General features: G+C 36.2%; 1 protein-coding gene across 1 annotated transcript; it reads right to left on the reverse strand.

The window, feature by feature from the left end:
* Nucleotides 1–1,265: 1,265 nt before the first annotated feature.
* LOC109215235 (sugar carrier protein C-like) lies at nt 1,266–4,302 on the reverse strand. The gene is made up of 4 exons (XM_019379263.1): nt 4,136–4,302; nt 3,526–3,851; nt 2,141–2,764; nt 1,266–1,938 (listed from the first exon to the last, which is right to left on the reverse strand). Exons 1-4 carry the CDS (start codon nt 4,263–4,265, stop codon nt 1,429–1,431), a joined length of 1,590 nt encoding a protein of 529 aa, XP_019234808.1. The 5' UTR covers nt 4,266–4,302; the 3' UTR covers nt 1,266–1,428.
* Nucleotides 4,303–15,645: the final 11,343 nt, after the last annotated feature.

Here is a 15,645-nt window from a genome sequence, read left to right on the forward strand (position 1 = left end):
AAAGAAAAAAACGTTTTTAAATATGATCGTTAAAAATTTAGAGCCATAAGCTTTGTGAGTTATGATATTTGTGTGGCTATAAATTTTTTTTTTATTAAGAATAAAGTGTGTAAATAAAAACTTAAAAGTTAAATTATTTTTAAATATAAAAAAAAAATATTATTTTTTAAACGGACTAATAAGGAAAGTATATTATTTAATTGAAACATAGGAGATAGTTTATATGCTTACTTATATTAACCAAAAAAAATATTTTTACTCTACCTATACCGTGGACGAATATAGTATGTACATACGGGTTCATTCGAATCTAGTAATTTGACTCAAACCTTATATGTGTATAAAAAAGATCTATTAAAAAAGTATAAAATAATAGATTTCAAACCTAATGAATTAAAAGGATAGTGGTAGAATTACAAACTCAAACTCATAATGTTCGGATTCTGAATTCGCTTTTAATTTATACAATAAGTATTATTTTTTGACGAAGGTAATTCAATTAAGGAAGAATTACACCCTACGTTTACAGGGAAATATTCCCTTGAATTAAAGCCCGTCCCTCCTACTAACTTTACCCCTGGTTAGCGGTTCGTATCCTCATGAGAAGAAATAACCTAAATGCATTGGATAGAATAACAATTCTTTTCAACAAGCATGTCACGAATTTTCTTTTAATACTAAAAAGTTCACAAACTTCAATTTCGTAAAAACATTACCCTCCACTTAGGAAATTTCGACTTGCCACTACATTATTTTTATGCCCTAACAACAAAGAATTTATCAGGTTAGACGATTTTTGGGACTACTCCACTACCATTAATCAATTAAAATGCAATTTTTTTAAACTAGTGTTCAACTCTTTTGAATTTCCAATAGAACTTTTACATGCCAAACAGTATAGAAAAAGTTACAGAATTTTTAGCTTTTATACTATACCTAGAGTTTTCTAGATGTTAGAAAATTCACACCATTTAAACTTACCTTGATAGAGGAAATGTTTGTATAAGAATTTGTATTAACAAGGCAATGAAGAGGTGAAATATATATAATGAGGACAAAATAAAAAAGAACAAGTATGAAGGATATAATAATACTTTGTGTTAATAAAAAATTAGAGGATAAAGGAAATAAGGTGGAGATATTTTTGGCTCTATCTAGAAGATTGCGATAATTAAGAAACATTTTTTATGACATGATAAAAAAGTAAACAAAGCTAATATAACTGAATGAGAGAATAGTAGTGGGCTTAAAGTAAAACTCCAAAATTCACATTTAACCACAAAAAGCTCAATATTTTACCGAAACCGAAAGACTAAACTAAAAATTTAAAAAAAAAAACATAAATAACAAAACTTAAAAGATGTCTAATTTTCACCAAATTATTCCCTAAAACTTGATAAGAAATTAAATCTAACTAATCTCCTTGCTCTAAGCTTCTTTCTCGTCCATATTCACGACATTGTGCTCTTTAACGGGTGAGTGTAACTTTCTTGGTGGTGATTGAGGAGGAAGAGTATCATCATTTGGAACATATTTTTGCCAATACCAATGCTTACTCCAAATCTTACTCATTTCATCAATAGGAATTCCCTTAGTCTCAGGAAGAAAGTAGTAGATGAATAAGGTCATGATAAAAACAAAAACAGCAAAGAATATGAAGAGGCCAAACTTGAATACACATAACATTTCTGTAAAAATTTCGGCAATGAAGAAAGTGAAAATCATGTTGACCGAAACATTCACTGCCTGACCAGCCGATCGAACTTCTAGAGGGAAAATTTCACTTGGAACCAACCATCCTAAAGGTCCCCATGACCATGCAAAACCAGCAACGTATATGCAGATGAACACCACTACAAAAGATGCATACCATACTGGCAATTCTCCTGGATTACCACTTGTGCCAAATTTGAGTGCAATAGAAATTGCTATAACAATCTGAACCAAAAACATAAATAAGAAAATCGCATAATTAGTTAATAATTAGTAGTAAGTTAAAACTAAAGAAGCAATATATATGACAACACAGTTCACATATAATACGATTGAAAATATAGTCCATATATATTATATGTAGAGCGGAAATGAAAATTATTATACACACAAAAAGTTAATATAACTACTAGGGCAGTAATTATACCTGACAAACCAACATTTGTAAACCACCTTCAATAAAAAGAAATCTCCTTCCAACCCTATCAGCAGCAAGAATAGAAACAAAGGTGGCCATAAAATTAACACCACCAGTTATCACAGCAGACATAAGTGAAGCAGTATCGCCAAAACCAATCGTCTTAAAAAGAACAGGTGCATAAAACATGATAACATTCATCCCAGTTAATTGTTGAAATGCAGGAATAAGCATAGCAAATGTTAGTTGTGGCCTATTCCTTCGTTCACGTATATTAATCCAAGGATGCTTAACTTCCTTTGATCTTACACTTGCTTCAACCAAATCATAAAACTCTTCGTCCACATTTTCAATTCCTCTGATTATTTGAAGCCTTCTTTTCGCTTCTTCCTTATTGCCACGTTCAATTAGAGAATTTGGAGTATCAGCAAGGAAAAGTGAACCAATGATGAATATCAAAGCTGGTACCACTGCTCCTCCTAAACTGTAACGCCATCCATCTTGTACCTTCGCGGTGAAATAATTAATCAAATTTGCTGCAAGAATTCCAATTGTGATGGACATTTGAAACATAATGTTTAATGCACCACGGCTTTTAAATGGTGCCATCTCTGAGAGGTACACTGGCACAGACTGCAAAAAGAATTTACATTATTAATGTGTGAAATTTAGATTTAAAAAAAAAAAAAAAAAAAAAAAAAGTAATGTGTCTTAGCATAATTTCAGAGGACAAATAAAGATCGTCATGTGGTGTATATAAAATATATAGACTGATTTTGTATCATTTTGTAACGGTACATGAACTTATTCTAATTTTAGTAAATAATTGTTGGTAAATCTGGAAGTCGAATAACTCAAATCAGAAGTAAAACTAAAATAAACATTCAGATCTATATGATTTTATAGATATAGATAATGTCAAACATAACAACAATCGTCAAGGTACGTATAAAATGTGCTTAATTTGCATAAAACATACTGTATTCAAATGGAAATCTCAAATATTTTATACTTGTTACTATCTTAGTCTATACATATGTATATGATTTTATACATATTTGATATATAAACTAATACAATATTATCAATAAAATTCTGAAAAATCTGAAAGACAAATACTCAAATAAAAAATTACGAAATATAAGATTAAACATTAAAAAATAAACAACAAATGAATCATATTTCAGTTTCGTTTTAATTCATAAAATCTTCTGCTAATAACATCCATTTTAGTATATGGTTTCATGTTTCAATTACATGTAATAAAATACCTCAAAACCTTTTAAGACAAAAATCACATTTTTACTTCATAAAATGAAAAACTTGAATCCCGACTTATAAAAAAAAAATAAAAAAAACATTTTTATATATATAAAAAAAAAATATATACGTACCTGGTTGGCAAAACCAATACCACAACCAAGAAGTACTCTACCAATAATGAGCATAGCCACATTTTGGGCAAAGCCATTAATAAAAGCACCAATGCAAAAAAGAAGTCCTCCAAAAAGCATAGACAATCTTCGACCCATAATTCTAGTTATACTTGAAGCAACCCAAGATGCAACAAGCGCAGCCAAATATAAAGAAGATGTAAATAGTGTCAATTTCGAGCTATTAAATTTGCAGTACTGATTCGTTGACACTGTATGCAATACTTCCTTTGCATATACATCTGGAAAAAACTTCTCCAAAAATTTAGGCATAGATGTCACTCCCCCTAGTCAACAACAAAAAAAGTTCACACTATGTTAGTCAGTATATATAAACGCACTAGGCTACCGCTATACACTAGGGTCCGAAGAAGGGCAGAACCACAAGGGTTTATCGTACGTAGCCTTACCCTACATTTCTGCAAGAGGCTGTTTATACGGCTCGTACCCTACTAGTCACATGGCAGTAACTTTACTAGTTACGCCAAGGCTCCACTTTTCTAAATCCCTAGGAAGAGATAACTACTATATAAAATGGAAAAAGAAAAAGTTTAGAACTATATTAAATAACCTGAAATTCCAATGTCATAACCAAAGATTAAACCACCACAAGCAGCAACAATACAAGTAATGAGAACTTTAGTTGTGAGTTTTCCGGGGTATTCTTTGCCATTCGATGGTCCAATTCCACCCCCTGCCATTTTTTTTTTTTTTTTTAATCTTTTAGGTCTAAGAAAGTGAAGTAATCGATTGATAACACAACAACTGAAATATATAGCTGATGTACGTAGGTAATTTTTTTTTACTGATATCTACTAATATATATCCTAAAGAGTTTCTTTCTTTTCAAACTCCTTAGACAATTCTTATCTAATTGTTAGGATAGCAGTGAATCTGCAGATATCAATAGAGTTCTAACTGGAACGGAAGTCATTTTTTTGAGTTTCTTGAATTGTTTAAACTGTGCAATTATTAATATTTTTCACGTACAAGTACATTGGCAACTTTGGCTAGAATAATTAATTTTATAATTAATAAGTAAAATTTCGTAAGTTAATCTCTCGATTAAATAATAGGAGTAATAAATATCTAAATTATATACATTGATTGTGTAAAAAATTATCAGTGTAATTTAACTTATTATTTACTCTATTTCTCAAATTATTAGATTGTATTTGTTACTAACTTATAAACAGTTACCTCGTATTGCATGTAACTTAATTTGATATTTGTAAAAATATTAGACTCTTTAGCGCACAGAACTCAAACACAATAATAAATATGAAGGGAATTTAGGAAAAAGTTGATTAATCTCTAACGAGAAAAAAGGAAGTTGATAATCGCTGCCGTTGTGGACGGCGTGTTGAGTAAGTTTTTTAATTATAGGGAAAATTTCACTTTAGAACAATTGGGCTCCCTATTTTTCAATTTTATAGCCCATATTTTAATTTACAATCAACTAGCCCAAAAATAATAGGCTAAGATTCAATATCCAACTTCTATAGATTCTCAAAATTACTATTTAATTTTTAAAATAGATTCCTCAAGCTTTTAAATTTATTTTCGAATCGGTAACTAAATGTGACTCAAATATTAATTCAACGAACCAAATTCATTTGGGTGGTGAAAATTAGATTTTTAACAAGCTTAAATATGTGGGTTTAAATTCTAAATTTGATTTTATGAGAAATTTGGAGTGGGTGTTATTTAGACTTGTTAGAAATAGTATAAGGAGGTTGTATATAAAATTTGAAGTCATTTAATGGAGATTTGGAGTGGTTTTGAACAAGAATTGCAACTGAAAATCGTGGAAGAAATTCGTCTACATACGCTTGTATTAAGGTATATAAAAGTGTATAATAGTGTATAAGGTGTGTTTCTACACTCATATACACTATTATACAAGATATACATAATTATACAAAAAACTGACTTCGTCTTCTTCCTTGCGTCTTTTCTGAAATTTAACTCAAATCTTGTTCAAATCTACTCCAAATCACTTCAAATTTAAATTTTGAACTCCTTTTGATATTTTCAATCAATTGGAACAACACCCAATCCAAACAACTAACAAATTCAAAAAAACCCATTTTCAAAAGCAAAGCTTTGAATGGTCTCCAATGATGGACTTCTACTCTTCAATTTTCTTGCATTGCAAGCAGGTGACACAAGAGGAGAAGCATAAAATACACGGTCCCTTGAAGCATATGTAGAAGATGTGAGAAGAAGAGAGAGTGAAAGCAATGGTTGTGAGAACATAGATTTAACTCCATAACTTTTAGAAGCAATGGTTGTAAGAACGCAAATTTTGAATTTACTAGTGTTTTCAAAAGCACAATATTTCCAACTAAAATCAATAAAATAGGACGAAGGGAGTAATAACAATTGACACTCTAATTTTAAGCAATTGTAATTGAAAAACACGAGCAGCAAAGAAGAAGCTTTTAGAAGACCTCTTCCTGGAGAGGATATGTAACCGCTACATAGATATGGAAAGGTCATAATGCTTAAGAATTTAAAATACCGTTTCAGTTTTCAAAACATGTATAACGTGGGCTAGGTGGGGTAAAACTTAAAAATATGGGCCATTTTTTGTTATGGTGTGAAGTCATGTGTATTTTCTTGTAATTTTTTCTTAATTATATAATATATGAAAAGTTGCGTTGATAACAAAAAGGGAGGATAACTCTGAATCTGAACTAAATTATTACTAGTATATCAACTTGTTATCCCATTATATTTCCGATAACACATAGTCTGAAGATATGAAAATAGGAGTTTTAACTTTTACTTTAACCAATAAGAGGTCTCGGATTCGAACTTTGAGTATCGAGTCGCCTTTGTTAGGGAGCGTTTTATCCCCAATATAGAATATTCCGAAGCGAATTCGGATTTATTCGGACCCCAATGAAGGAAACTGGACACCGAATGAAAAAAAAAAGGAATTCATTTTTATTAATTTTTCAAGAAAAATGTTACTTTGAATTTAAGCGGTGCATCGAGAAACAAAAACTCATATATATACATATTCCTTTTCGTACTCCTTTTATGGTAAACTATTTGCTTTTTAAATTATCAATATTTGTTATATCAATGTTTGTTATATTTCTTTTTGGCGCGAAGTGACTTTTACACTCTGTTTGGATCATTGTTCCCCATTGTTTTATAATGTATTGTATTCTATTGTATCGTATTGTACCGTATCGTTTTATGAATGCAATGTTTGGATAGATTGTATTGTTTGTTATTGTTAAATAATATTTTATTGTTTGGTTTGACTGTATCGTACTGTACTGTAACTGATAAGTTTACAAAAATACCCTCAATTGTTTAAATATTAAATTTATAAAAAACTATGCATAAAAATAATTTTAAAAAACAAAACAGAAGAAGGCAAAACACAATAAGAAAGCAGAACAAAGGAGCGAGGCAGAAGAAGGCAAAACAAAGGAGCACAACTAATTAGAATTGAGTTACAAGCAAATTAGGAGAAAAAATAAAACAGAAGGCAGCAAAACACCTTCAACATTGGTCTGGAAAAAAATAAAGTAGGTTATAAGTTGGAGATTTGGAGTTAAAAATAAAAAAAAGATAAAGGGTAAAATAGAATTGTGGAGTAATAAGTTAGGGCATAATTGGAAAGAAAAATAAGAAACAATCCCACCACACCAAATCGGTTGTTTAAAAAAAGGGGACTTTTCATTGTTTCGGAACAATGGATTTAACAATACAATACAACCAATTTTAATGAAACAATCAAAACAAACATTATTTTGGAATAATAACACAATACGATACAACGAGGAACAAACATCCAAACAAGCTGTCTGAGTGGCACATTCGAATGGCGCAGTGCGTGATCAACAATAACTTTAAAAAAATTAATCGTTGCAAATTATTGTCTTATTTATTTGAGCACATTAGATTTTGTTATTTTAATAAATTTGCTAGTATCATTTTTCTTCTTATGCAATATACTCAAGAACAAAGAACATATGAAATTAAAGAGAGAGAAAATCATCGGTTCGGTGAATAAATTCGAACAATAAAAATTATTATAACTATATAGTTAGCGATACAAACAACTAGAATAACATGATTCAAACAAATATTCATACATAACAACTAAATAAATATATGTTTACTATCATTTTAAATCATCTATTCTTTACTTCATTATTAGGTTTCTTAACATGTTTGTAATGATAAAACTTAAAATATTTTTAGTTTTCATAAAATATTCAACCCAATTACTAATGTACGCATAAGTTTTATTTGAATTCTTTGATTTACTACACTTTAACTCATTCAACTCACAAAAAGGATGATGCTAAAATAATATATACTATGTAATAACGTATCAAGTTTATTATGTATTCCTTAATTTATAAATAGAATAAAATACAAACATTTAACAATTTCATTATCTTTTTTCAGTATATAATGGTTGAATTCAATTGTGCATCCACTCACTACAAGAAATCAACCTTATTGTGGCGACCAAAGTCGTTACAAAATCTCTGTTAGTCGCTGCTAAAAGGTATCAGTGGCGACTTTTGCATTGCCACAAGCACAACCGTAATTGAAGATTATTTGTGGCGACATTTGAAGTCGCCGCTAAAAGAACATATTTTGCGGCGACATAGTTTCCACAAAAGGTTGCAAAAAATGCTACAAAATTCGCAGGTAAAATAAACTTGTCAACCCGGACAAGAACATCATCAATAATACCAAGCGGCCTCTTCATTGTTCGGTGCCCCATTTGCAATCTCATTGAAGTAGCTCTTGGTTGACCAATACCTAAAGTTTTAAATACAGAGTAAGGCATCAAATTTATACTTGCTCCCAGATCACACAAGGCCTTTGCAAAATCCGCACTCCTAATGGTACATGGAATGGTAAATGCTCCGGGATCTTCAAGCTTTGGAGCCATCGAGTGCACAATTGCACTCACTTGATGTGTCATTTTGATGGTCTCACAATCCATGGATCTCTTTTTAGCCACCAAGTCTTTCATAAACTTTACATATCCCGGCATTTGCTTAAGAGCTTCCACCAATGGCGCATTGATCGACAAGCTTTTCATCATCTCTATAAACTTCTTGAATTGGTTTCCATTCTTTTGCTTCGCAAGTCTTGAGGGTAAGGTGGAGGAGGCCTTGGCAAAGGAGCCTTAGCCTTGGGCACTACCATTTCCGGTATGTCTATCACGTGTTCCCTAGACGGGTTCACATCATTTTTAGTCTCCTCCTCATTGTCATGAATACCAATTCTCACTTAACCAGTCAAATTCTCTTCACTCATTTGCTCATCAACTATTGGATCATCATCATTTTGCACTTCAACCGCATCACTCACAACTTCCTTTTGCTAGGTAATTACTTCACCACCTCTACCGCTCCTTGTGGTCACCGCTATTGCATGGCCGGTATTGTTTCCACCCTTTGGGTTTACTACCATGTCACTAGGTAGTGCCCCTTAGGGCGAGTGTTCAAAGATTGCGAACTCTGGCCAAGTTGGACCTCCAAGTTTCGGATAGAAGTATTATGGGACGCCAACTGGGCATCAGAGTCGGTGTTCTTCTTCATCATTTGCTCAAACATTAACTCAATCCTTTTGACGAGCTAGGACCTTGAGACAAAAATGGAGGCGGGTTGTTTGGTTGTTGATACATCGGAGGCCTTTGAAAGCCCGGCCCCCGATTCCTTGATTACCGTTATTCCAACCCCCTTGGTTGTTGTTTCCTCCCCAGTTGCCCCAATTCTGATTGTTGTTCCCCCAATTGTTTTGGTTGTTGTTGTTACCACTGTTCCAATTTCCTTGTTGGTTTTGACTCCCCTAATTTCCTTGAAATCTCCATTGTTGTTGTTGATTCGGAGCGTTGCCCCGTTGTCCTTGGTAGTTGTTCACATACTGAACTTCTTCACTTTGATCATCATACCCATCATCTTGGTCGAAACCACTACTACCCTGCTCATATTGATCCGGATTTCCTTGACTTTGTTGACCTCTTTGTCGCCTCTTGTTGACCGTCATATTTACCCCTTCCATGGCGTTTACTTGTCTTGGCACTTGAACTTGCTGCAATTGAGCTTTGGCCAACTGGTTCATTGTTGTAGTTAACTCTGCTATTGCTTGGCCGTGGTCATGGAGCTCTTTGTGAAGCTGAATGACATTGGGATCACCTTGTGGCACATTAGCTCGACTTTGCCACGCCGAGGAAGTATCTGCCATCTCATAGAGTATATCACACGCCTCAGCATAAGGCGTGTTCATAAAGTTTCCCCCTGCTAGCTGGTTCACTACACACTGATTGGTAGTGTTGATGCCACGGTAGAATGTTTGTTGGATCATTGCTTCAGTCATGTCACTGTTCGGATATTCTTTCACCATCGTCCAATACCTTTCTCAGATCACATGAAGTGGTTTATTTGGTTCATGTTTAAAGGCCAGGATCTCATCTCTCAATATCACCATATGCCCCGACGAGAAAAACTTGGCTATAAACTTGTCGGCCAACTCATCCCACGTGGTGATGGAATGGTTGGGAAGTCTTTTGAGCCAGTACAAAGCTTTCTCTCTAAGTGAAAAGGGAACAATCTCAGTCTGAATGCATCCTCCAACACATTTGTCTGTTTGCTTCCACAACAGGTATCCACAAAACCCTTTAGATGTTTATATGCATTCTGATGGGGAGCGCCTGTGAAGTACCCTCTTTGCTCCAATAAGGTCAACATAACATTTGTCATCTGGAAATTGCCCGCGCAGATCCGGGGTGGGACAATTGCACTTGCGTAACCTTCATTTGGAAGTACCCGAGAAGCTACTCGCGGAGGAGCTGGGGGAGGGTCTGGAATGTTATCATTGGCTTGGCGGCCTCTTCTTTGAGCTTGAGGTACTAGAGGCACCTCATCTTCAGCATTATCATCTACCTCCTCCCTCGGGAGAACATTTCCAATAGGATCATTATTTGCCATGTTGTACCTGAATCAATTAACTCACACAAGTTAGTAGAATAGAAGGAAAGAAAAACAAGACACAAAACTAGTCAGATAGATAGCCAAATCCGTTTAGATCCCGGGCAATGGCGCCAAAAAGTGATCGGCTCCAACCCTACACCACTATATAATGGCAAGGAATGGTCGATGTAGCTTTTACACGAAAGGTCGGGATCGATATCCACAAGGAGCTAATATTGGTTGGGAGTTAGGTTTCTATCCAATCTAGCTACGCGTGTTGCTTTTAATTGCACTTCTAACCATGCTTGGTTTTGTTTCTATTATACTTTTAATGCTACTAAGTGCTGAAAATAATCTAAGTACAATGTTTTTGTAGGATTTTTCTCAATTGATAAAAAGCACTAGGGAAGTAACTTACACCTAGGCGAGTATATAATGGGGTCTAGAATTTAGGACAAGCTTGTTATATTTGGGGTCATGATATAACATTTACACATAATTACTCACTCCATACCTCTCGGTCGTTTGAGTGACTTTGCCCTAATTGGCTTTCTCAAGCCCAATTGGGTGTTCAAACAATGCAAGGAAAATTGAGTCGGGTATTACTTTCTCTAGGTTTAACCCTTTAATCGGGGGATATCAATCTCTTGAATGCACCCCAATTCCTTGTTACCTCAATTTCCAAGACTTAGTCTCTCTTTCTCAAGAAGAGTCAAAGTCATAAAGGCATGAATCAGTGTTTGCAACCACCAATTCTAGAATTAAAGCATGAATCAAGCTAAATATCACTAACCCATAAACAATTAAGCCGTAAAATTGAAGACCCATTAAATACCCACACTAGGTTTGGGTCACAACCTTAGCTAATGGGTTTAGATACTCATAATCAAGGTAGAAATCAAAGATGGAGATAAAATATAAGCCATAAAAGTTGATTACAAGAATAAAATCTAAGAATAATAGCTAAAGCTGCTCTAAAATTACTCTAAGTGGTAAAATATGGTTGTTCCTCAGACAAAAGATAACCTAAAAATGTGAAAAGGATCTATTTATATACAGCTGAAATTACTGGACAAAAATACCCCTACGGAGATTCCGCTGTCAGCGAAATACTGGGCGCCTCAGCGCATGGGCTTTCGTGGCCGAGCCAAAAGCAAGCGCGGACCGAGTTTCTTCAATTTTGGACTGGGACTGGGCTAGGTTTCGCGGGTAGCGTAAAGTCTACTGCGTCAGCGTTGGCTTCTATCGCGGCCGCGTAAAATGTTCGCGGACCGCGTTCCTCATTTGAGCTCATATCTCAATGTCTCTGATTTTTTATTTCGCCCTCAGCGGAATTTGCACCGCGTCCATGCCTGGTACTTTCGCGGCCGCGTAATTTAGAAGCGGTTAGCGGTAGTGTTAGCGCTTGGCTGCAGCTTCTCTGAACATCACTTTCGCTGCAGCATATTTTCAATTGCCTCAGCGGAGTGTCATACGCGTCCGCGTCATAATAGTGCTGACAACGCTCCAGTTTCATTCTTTGGGCTTCTGCAAGTTCGACTTCTTTATGAGTTCATTTTGGCTTCTTTGCCTCATTTTGACCAAAACCTGCAAGTAAGCACCTTAAGTTAGTTTTCGGGAATACTTTTACACATTTTGGTCCAAAACCTAAGCAAAAGAGAGCATACGATAGGCTAAAATCCATAGTTATCAACTCCCCCAAACTTAAGCTCCTCAAGCAAACAAAGTAATTCCCAAATCCACAAGACAAAAGAAAGGAAAATTTCAGTTGTCCTAAGGTGACTTCATCAAGCATCAATTGGGACTAAGAATTACCTTCGACTCAAATGCATTATTAACAACACACAACCTTTCTAGTACGATAGCTCTAGTGCGACACAAAAGCATCAAGAGTTGACTTAACTCATCAAGGAAACTCTTTCTACTACATAGGTCATTGTGAAACCCAAACTCTTACACCTCTACTCTCCATAAGCAAACCTCACTTTACATTGTAGCACTCAAAACAAGGATTGTGGATAATACGCTCATCTCTCTCAAAGGAAAGTCACAAGTCCGACTCTAAGTACCATAAGCTTGCCCCTTATGTAAATTTCCGCTAATGTAAGCTCACTCAACTTGAAATCGTATAGGGCTTTTACGGGAATGTAATGAAGGCTTTTTGTTAAAGGTAGGATATATCAGTCTATGAAGGTTTCCTCTTTCCTTAAGAACTTCAGTTTTCTTATTTCGTCTCACACTTTCTTGACTCTTTGAGTCATTCTCTTCTTCCTTAGGGGACTAAAGAGACATGCTACCGCTCTTTCTTGTTCATGATAATCATTTTTTTCTCCTTTTCTACTCATTCTAAGCCTTTCATCATTGCTTTCATTAAATCCCTTCATTTTTTTCTATTTTATTCACTTTCTTTTTTACTTTTAGGCTTTTCTTTCTTTTTCTTTTGCCTTCCCTTTTCTTCATTTTGTACCTTTTATCACTTTTGCATTCCTCGTCTCTCCCCCCAAACTTATGCTTTTGCCAATTGTGCTAAGGAAAGATCGGGTGCCAAGAGAGGTTCATTTTAGAACGGATAGAGGCTTATATCATGGTTATTGAAAGAACAAGGGCTTCGGCTCAACGGGGTTGACTAGGGATATCATATTTGGTGGGCTATGGATGCTTTCAAGTTTCAAGATGGGTCAAGGAGAGCCTATATTCATTTCTCAAGTCGAGCTACACTTAGAATTTCGCCTAAACAAACACTCGGGGCAAGTTCTAGACTTATTGGCACAAGACTTTGAGTTGCATATAAAAAACTCACCACACAAGCTGTTGGATTGCTAAAGAGACAGAGTCGAGGGCCCACAACAACCCTAGCTAAGATTGAGCAACACAAATGGCTCCGAGAAGCCACTTGATGATTGTTTAGTCAACACAAGAGTCTAAAGGTCACAACTAGCACCATTCTTTGCAAATCAATTTGTTTCTAACCATAAGGTCAAAGGTAAATGTGCTAGGCCCAAGTGAAGCTTTGCCTGAGACACTTTTATTCATTACTACTATTTACACAAAACATAAAGAAAAACGGACCCAAACCCTTAAGAAGGTTGTCACGCCATCCATCATCGGGAAGAGCCACCCGGTTCACACAAATTTCACCTTTGGAAAGAACTGTGGCATTAAGAAAACCAAAGGCTTATTGATCCCGAAAACTTGTAAAAGTAAGAACTACAAAAAGAAACTACTAAATGAAATACGAAGCTACGCTATTTAGGAAAATTTCAAAAGAAGTTATAAAGTAAACTACATATGTACAATAGGGGATTCAGACGAATATACATAAAGGGGAATGAATATATACATGGAAAGGTAACTTTATATACATACCAAAAGTAAAAAGTACGAGAATGACGGAAAATAGTATCAAGGTTATTACAAACCAAATATCCAATATATCCAAATCATCATCAAAATAAGGCCACCCCCCCCCCAAATAAAAAGTAGCATTGTCCTTAATGCTATTAGAAAAAATAGAACAGGGGAAGAGTAGAGAGTAAAGAAAACTCCCTATGATGCCTCTGTCTGCATGGGGTCACTGACTGGGTCCCGTGGCTGGCCTGAGTCACCTCCCTCGGGGTCCTCCAACTCAATCTCCAAACCCTCAGTCTGGGGAATCACTCCTCTTCTCGCCGGTGCTCTGTCAGCCTCCTGCTCTGGTGCCTGTGCTGCCTAAGCTATTGGAACTTGCTCCTCCAAGAGTAAGTCCAGTGGGATGTCTCCAGCTGATGTAATCTTCTCAACCTCCTTCCTCAGCAGCTTTACTGACTCCTTTGAGGCGCGAGTCTTTTCATCTTCTTCGTTTGTTTGCCCATGTCCTTGATTGCTTTTCCATGTGCATCCAAAGTATCCATGATAAGCTTCTGGTTGTCCAGGAGCTTCTTCTAGTTGTCTAGAAGCTCCTTTAGCGATTCCTCTACTGAAGCAGGCACCTGAGGCTGTGCTGGAGCTGACTGAGCTACCACTGCGTAGATAGGACAGACAGCTTTGATGTAGCTGCCTGCATCCAGTTGTTGATGCTGGATAGAGTCTGATTAACCCGCAGTGCAGTCAGAGGGTATGCTAATGAAGAAGGCACTGAAGTAGGAATAGAAACAGATGGTCCGGAGGAAGGATGTAGCATGGCAGTGGAAGGCTTGGAACCAGTGGCCACCACCCCTGGCTCTTCAGACTGGCCATTGGAAGTGATAGCTTTGCCCTTGCACTTGGGGTTGTCTGGGCCCTGCAAAATTGGCCTCTTTGGTTTCACTTTGGTGTCAAAGTCCCTTCCTTCTACTTCCTGATCCTCTAGGTACATGGAGAGGATGTTTGGGAAGGGATATGAACTCTCATCTTTGCCAACCGCTCTGTTGATCACCTTGGCCATAATATTCCCGACGTTGATCGGGTACCCCGCCATGATAGCCCCCACAATAATAGCCCGGGAGATCGCCATATCACTGTCATGTGTAGTAGGGTCTAACCGGCTGCACACAAAAGTAGACCACCCCTTCGCTTCAAAGCTCAGAGTGTTCCTGTAGATCGGGACCCCAGGTGTCAGCCAGGTTGGAGTAGTCCCAGGAATAGCAATTACTAATGCAAGCCAAGGGCGGGCTAACTCATCCATATCTACCTTCTCCAGATACAGAGACTCATCCTCATCATTGAACCCATCATAGTCATTTAAAGTCTTGCCATCAAACATAATCTTCTTGTTGCTGACTTTGGTCAAATACGTGCCCTTTTTGATATGGGCGACATTTGCATAGAATTCCTTGACCAAATGTTCATTGGCATCCGGTAAGTTGTTGGTGAAGAACTTCCATCCCACTCTCTCGTTGAACTGCCTCTTGACATTAGGGTTGTGGGGTAGCAGATCTCGCTCAATGAACACCCTCTCAAGTGTAAGTGACCTTTGAGGCCACCACTCCCGAAACTTGTGGTAAGCTTTCTCACTCACAAGCCGTTCTTGCCATACCACAGGGTTCCTTGATCTCAACAATCCCCCTTGTCTGAGTGTCACCACCCCTTCTATTATCCCGGATCTCAGCATCAACATCAATAGGGTCCGCTGGTGAGGCCAAAGGTGTAGCAGGTGGGGAACCCG

This window comes from Nicotiana attenuata, unplaced genomic scaffold (genome assembly GCF_001879085.1).
Source record: "Nicotiana attenuata strain UT unplaced genomic scaffold, NIATTr2, whole genome shotgun sequence".
Lineage (NCBI taxonomy): Eukaryota > Viridiplantae > Streptophyta > Magnoliopsida > Solanales > Solanaceae > Nicotiana > Nicotiana attenuata.

Excerpts from the sequence above, each read along its gene's own strand:
- LOC109215235 (XM_019379263.1), bottom strand. The coding sequence starts at position 4,265 with ATGGCAGGGGGTGGAATTGGACCATCGAATGGCAAAGAATACCCCGGA. Across the intron at positions 2,765-3,525 it reads GTATTGGTTTTGCCAACCAG|TCTGTGCCAGTGTACCTCTC; the intron begins GTACGTATATAT and ends TTCTTTTTGCAG. Across the intron at positions 1,939-2,140 it reads TACAAATGTTGGTTTGTCAG|ATTGTTATAGCAATTTCTAT; the intron begins GTATAATTACTG and ends TTTTTGGTTCAG.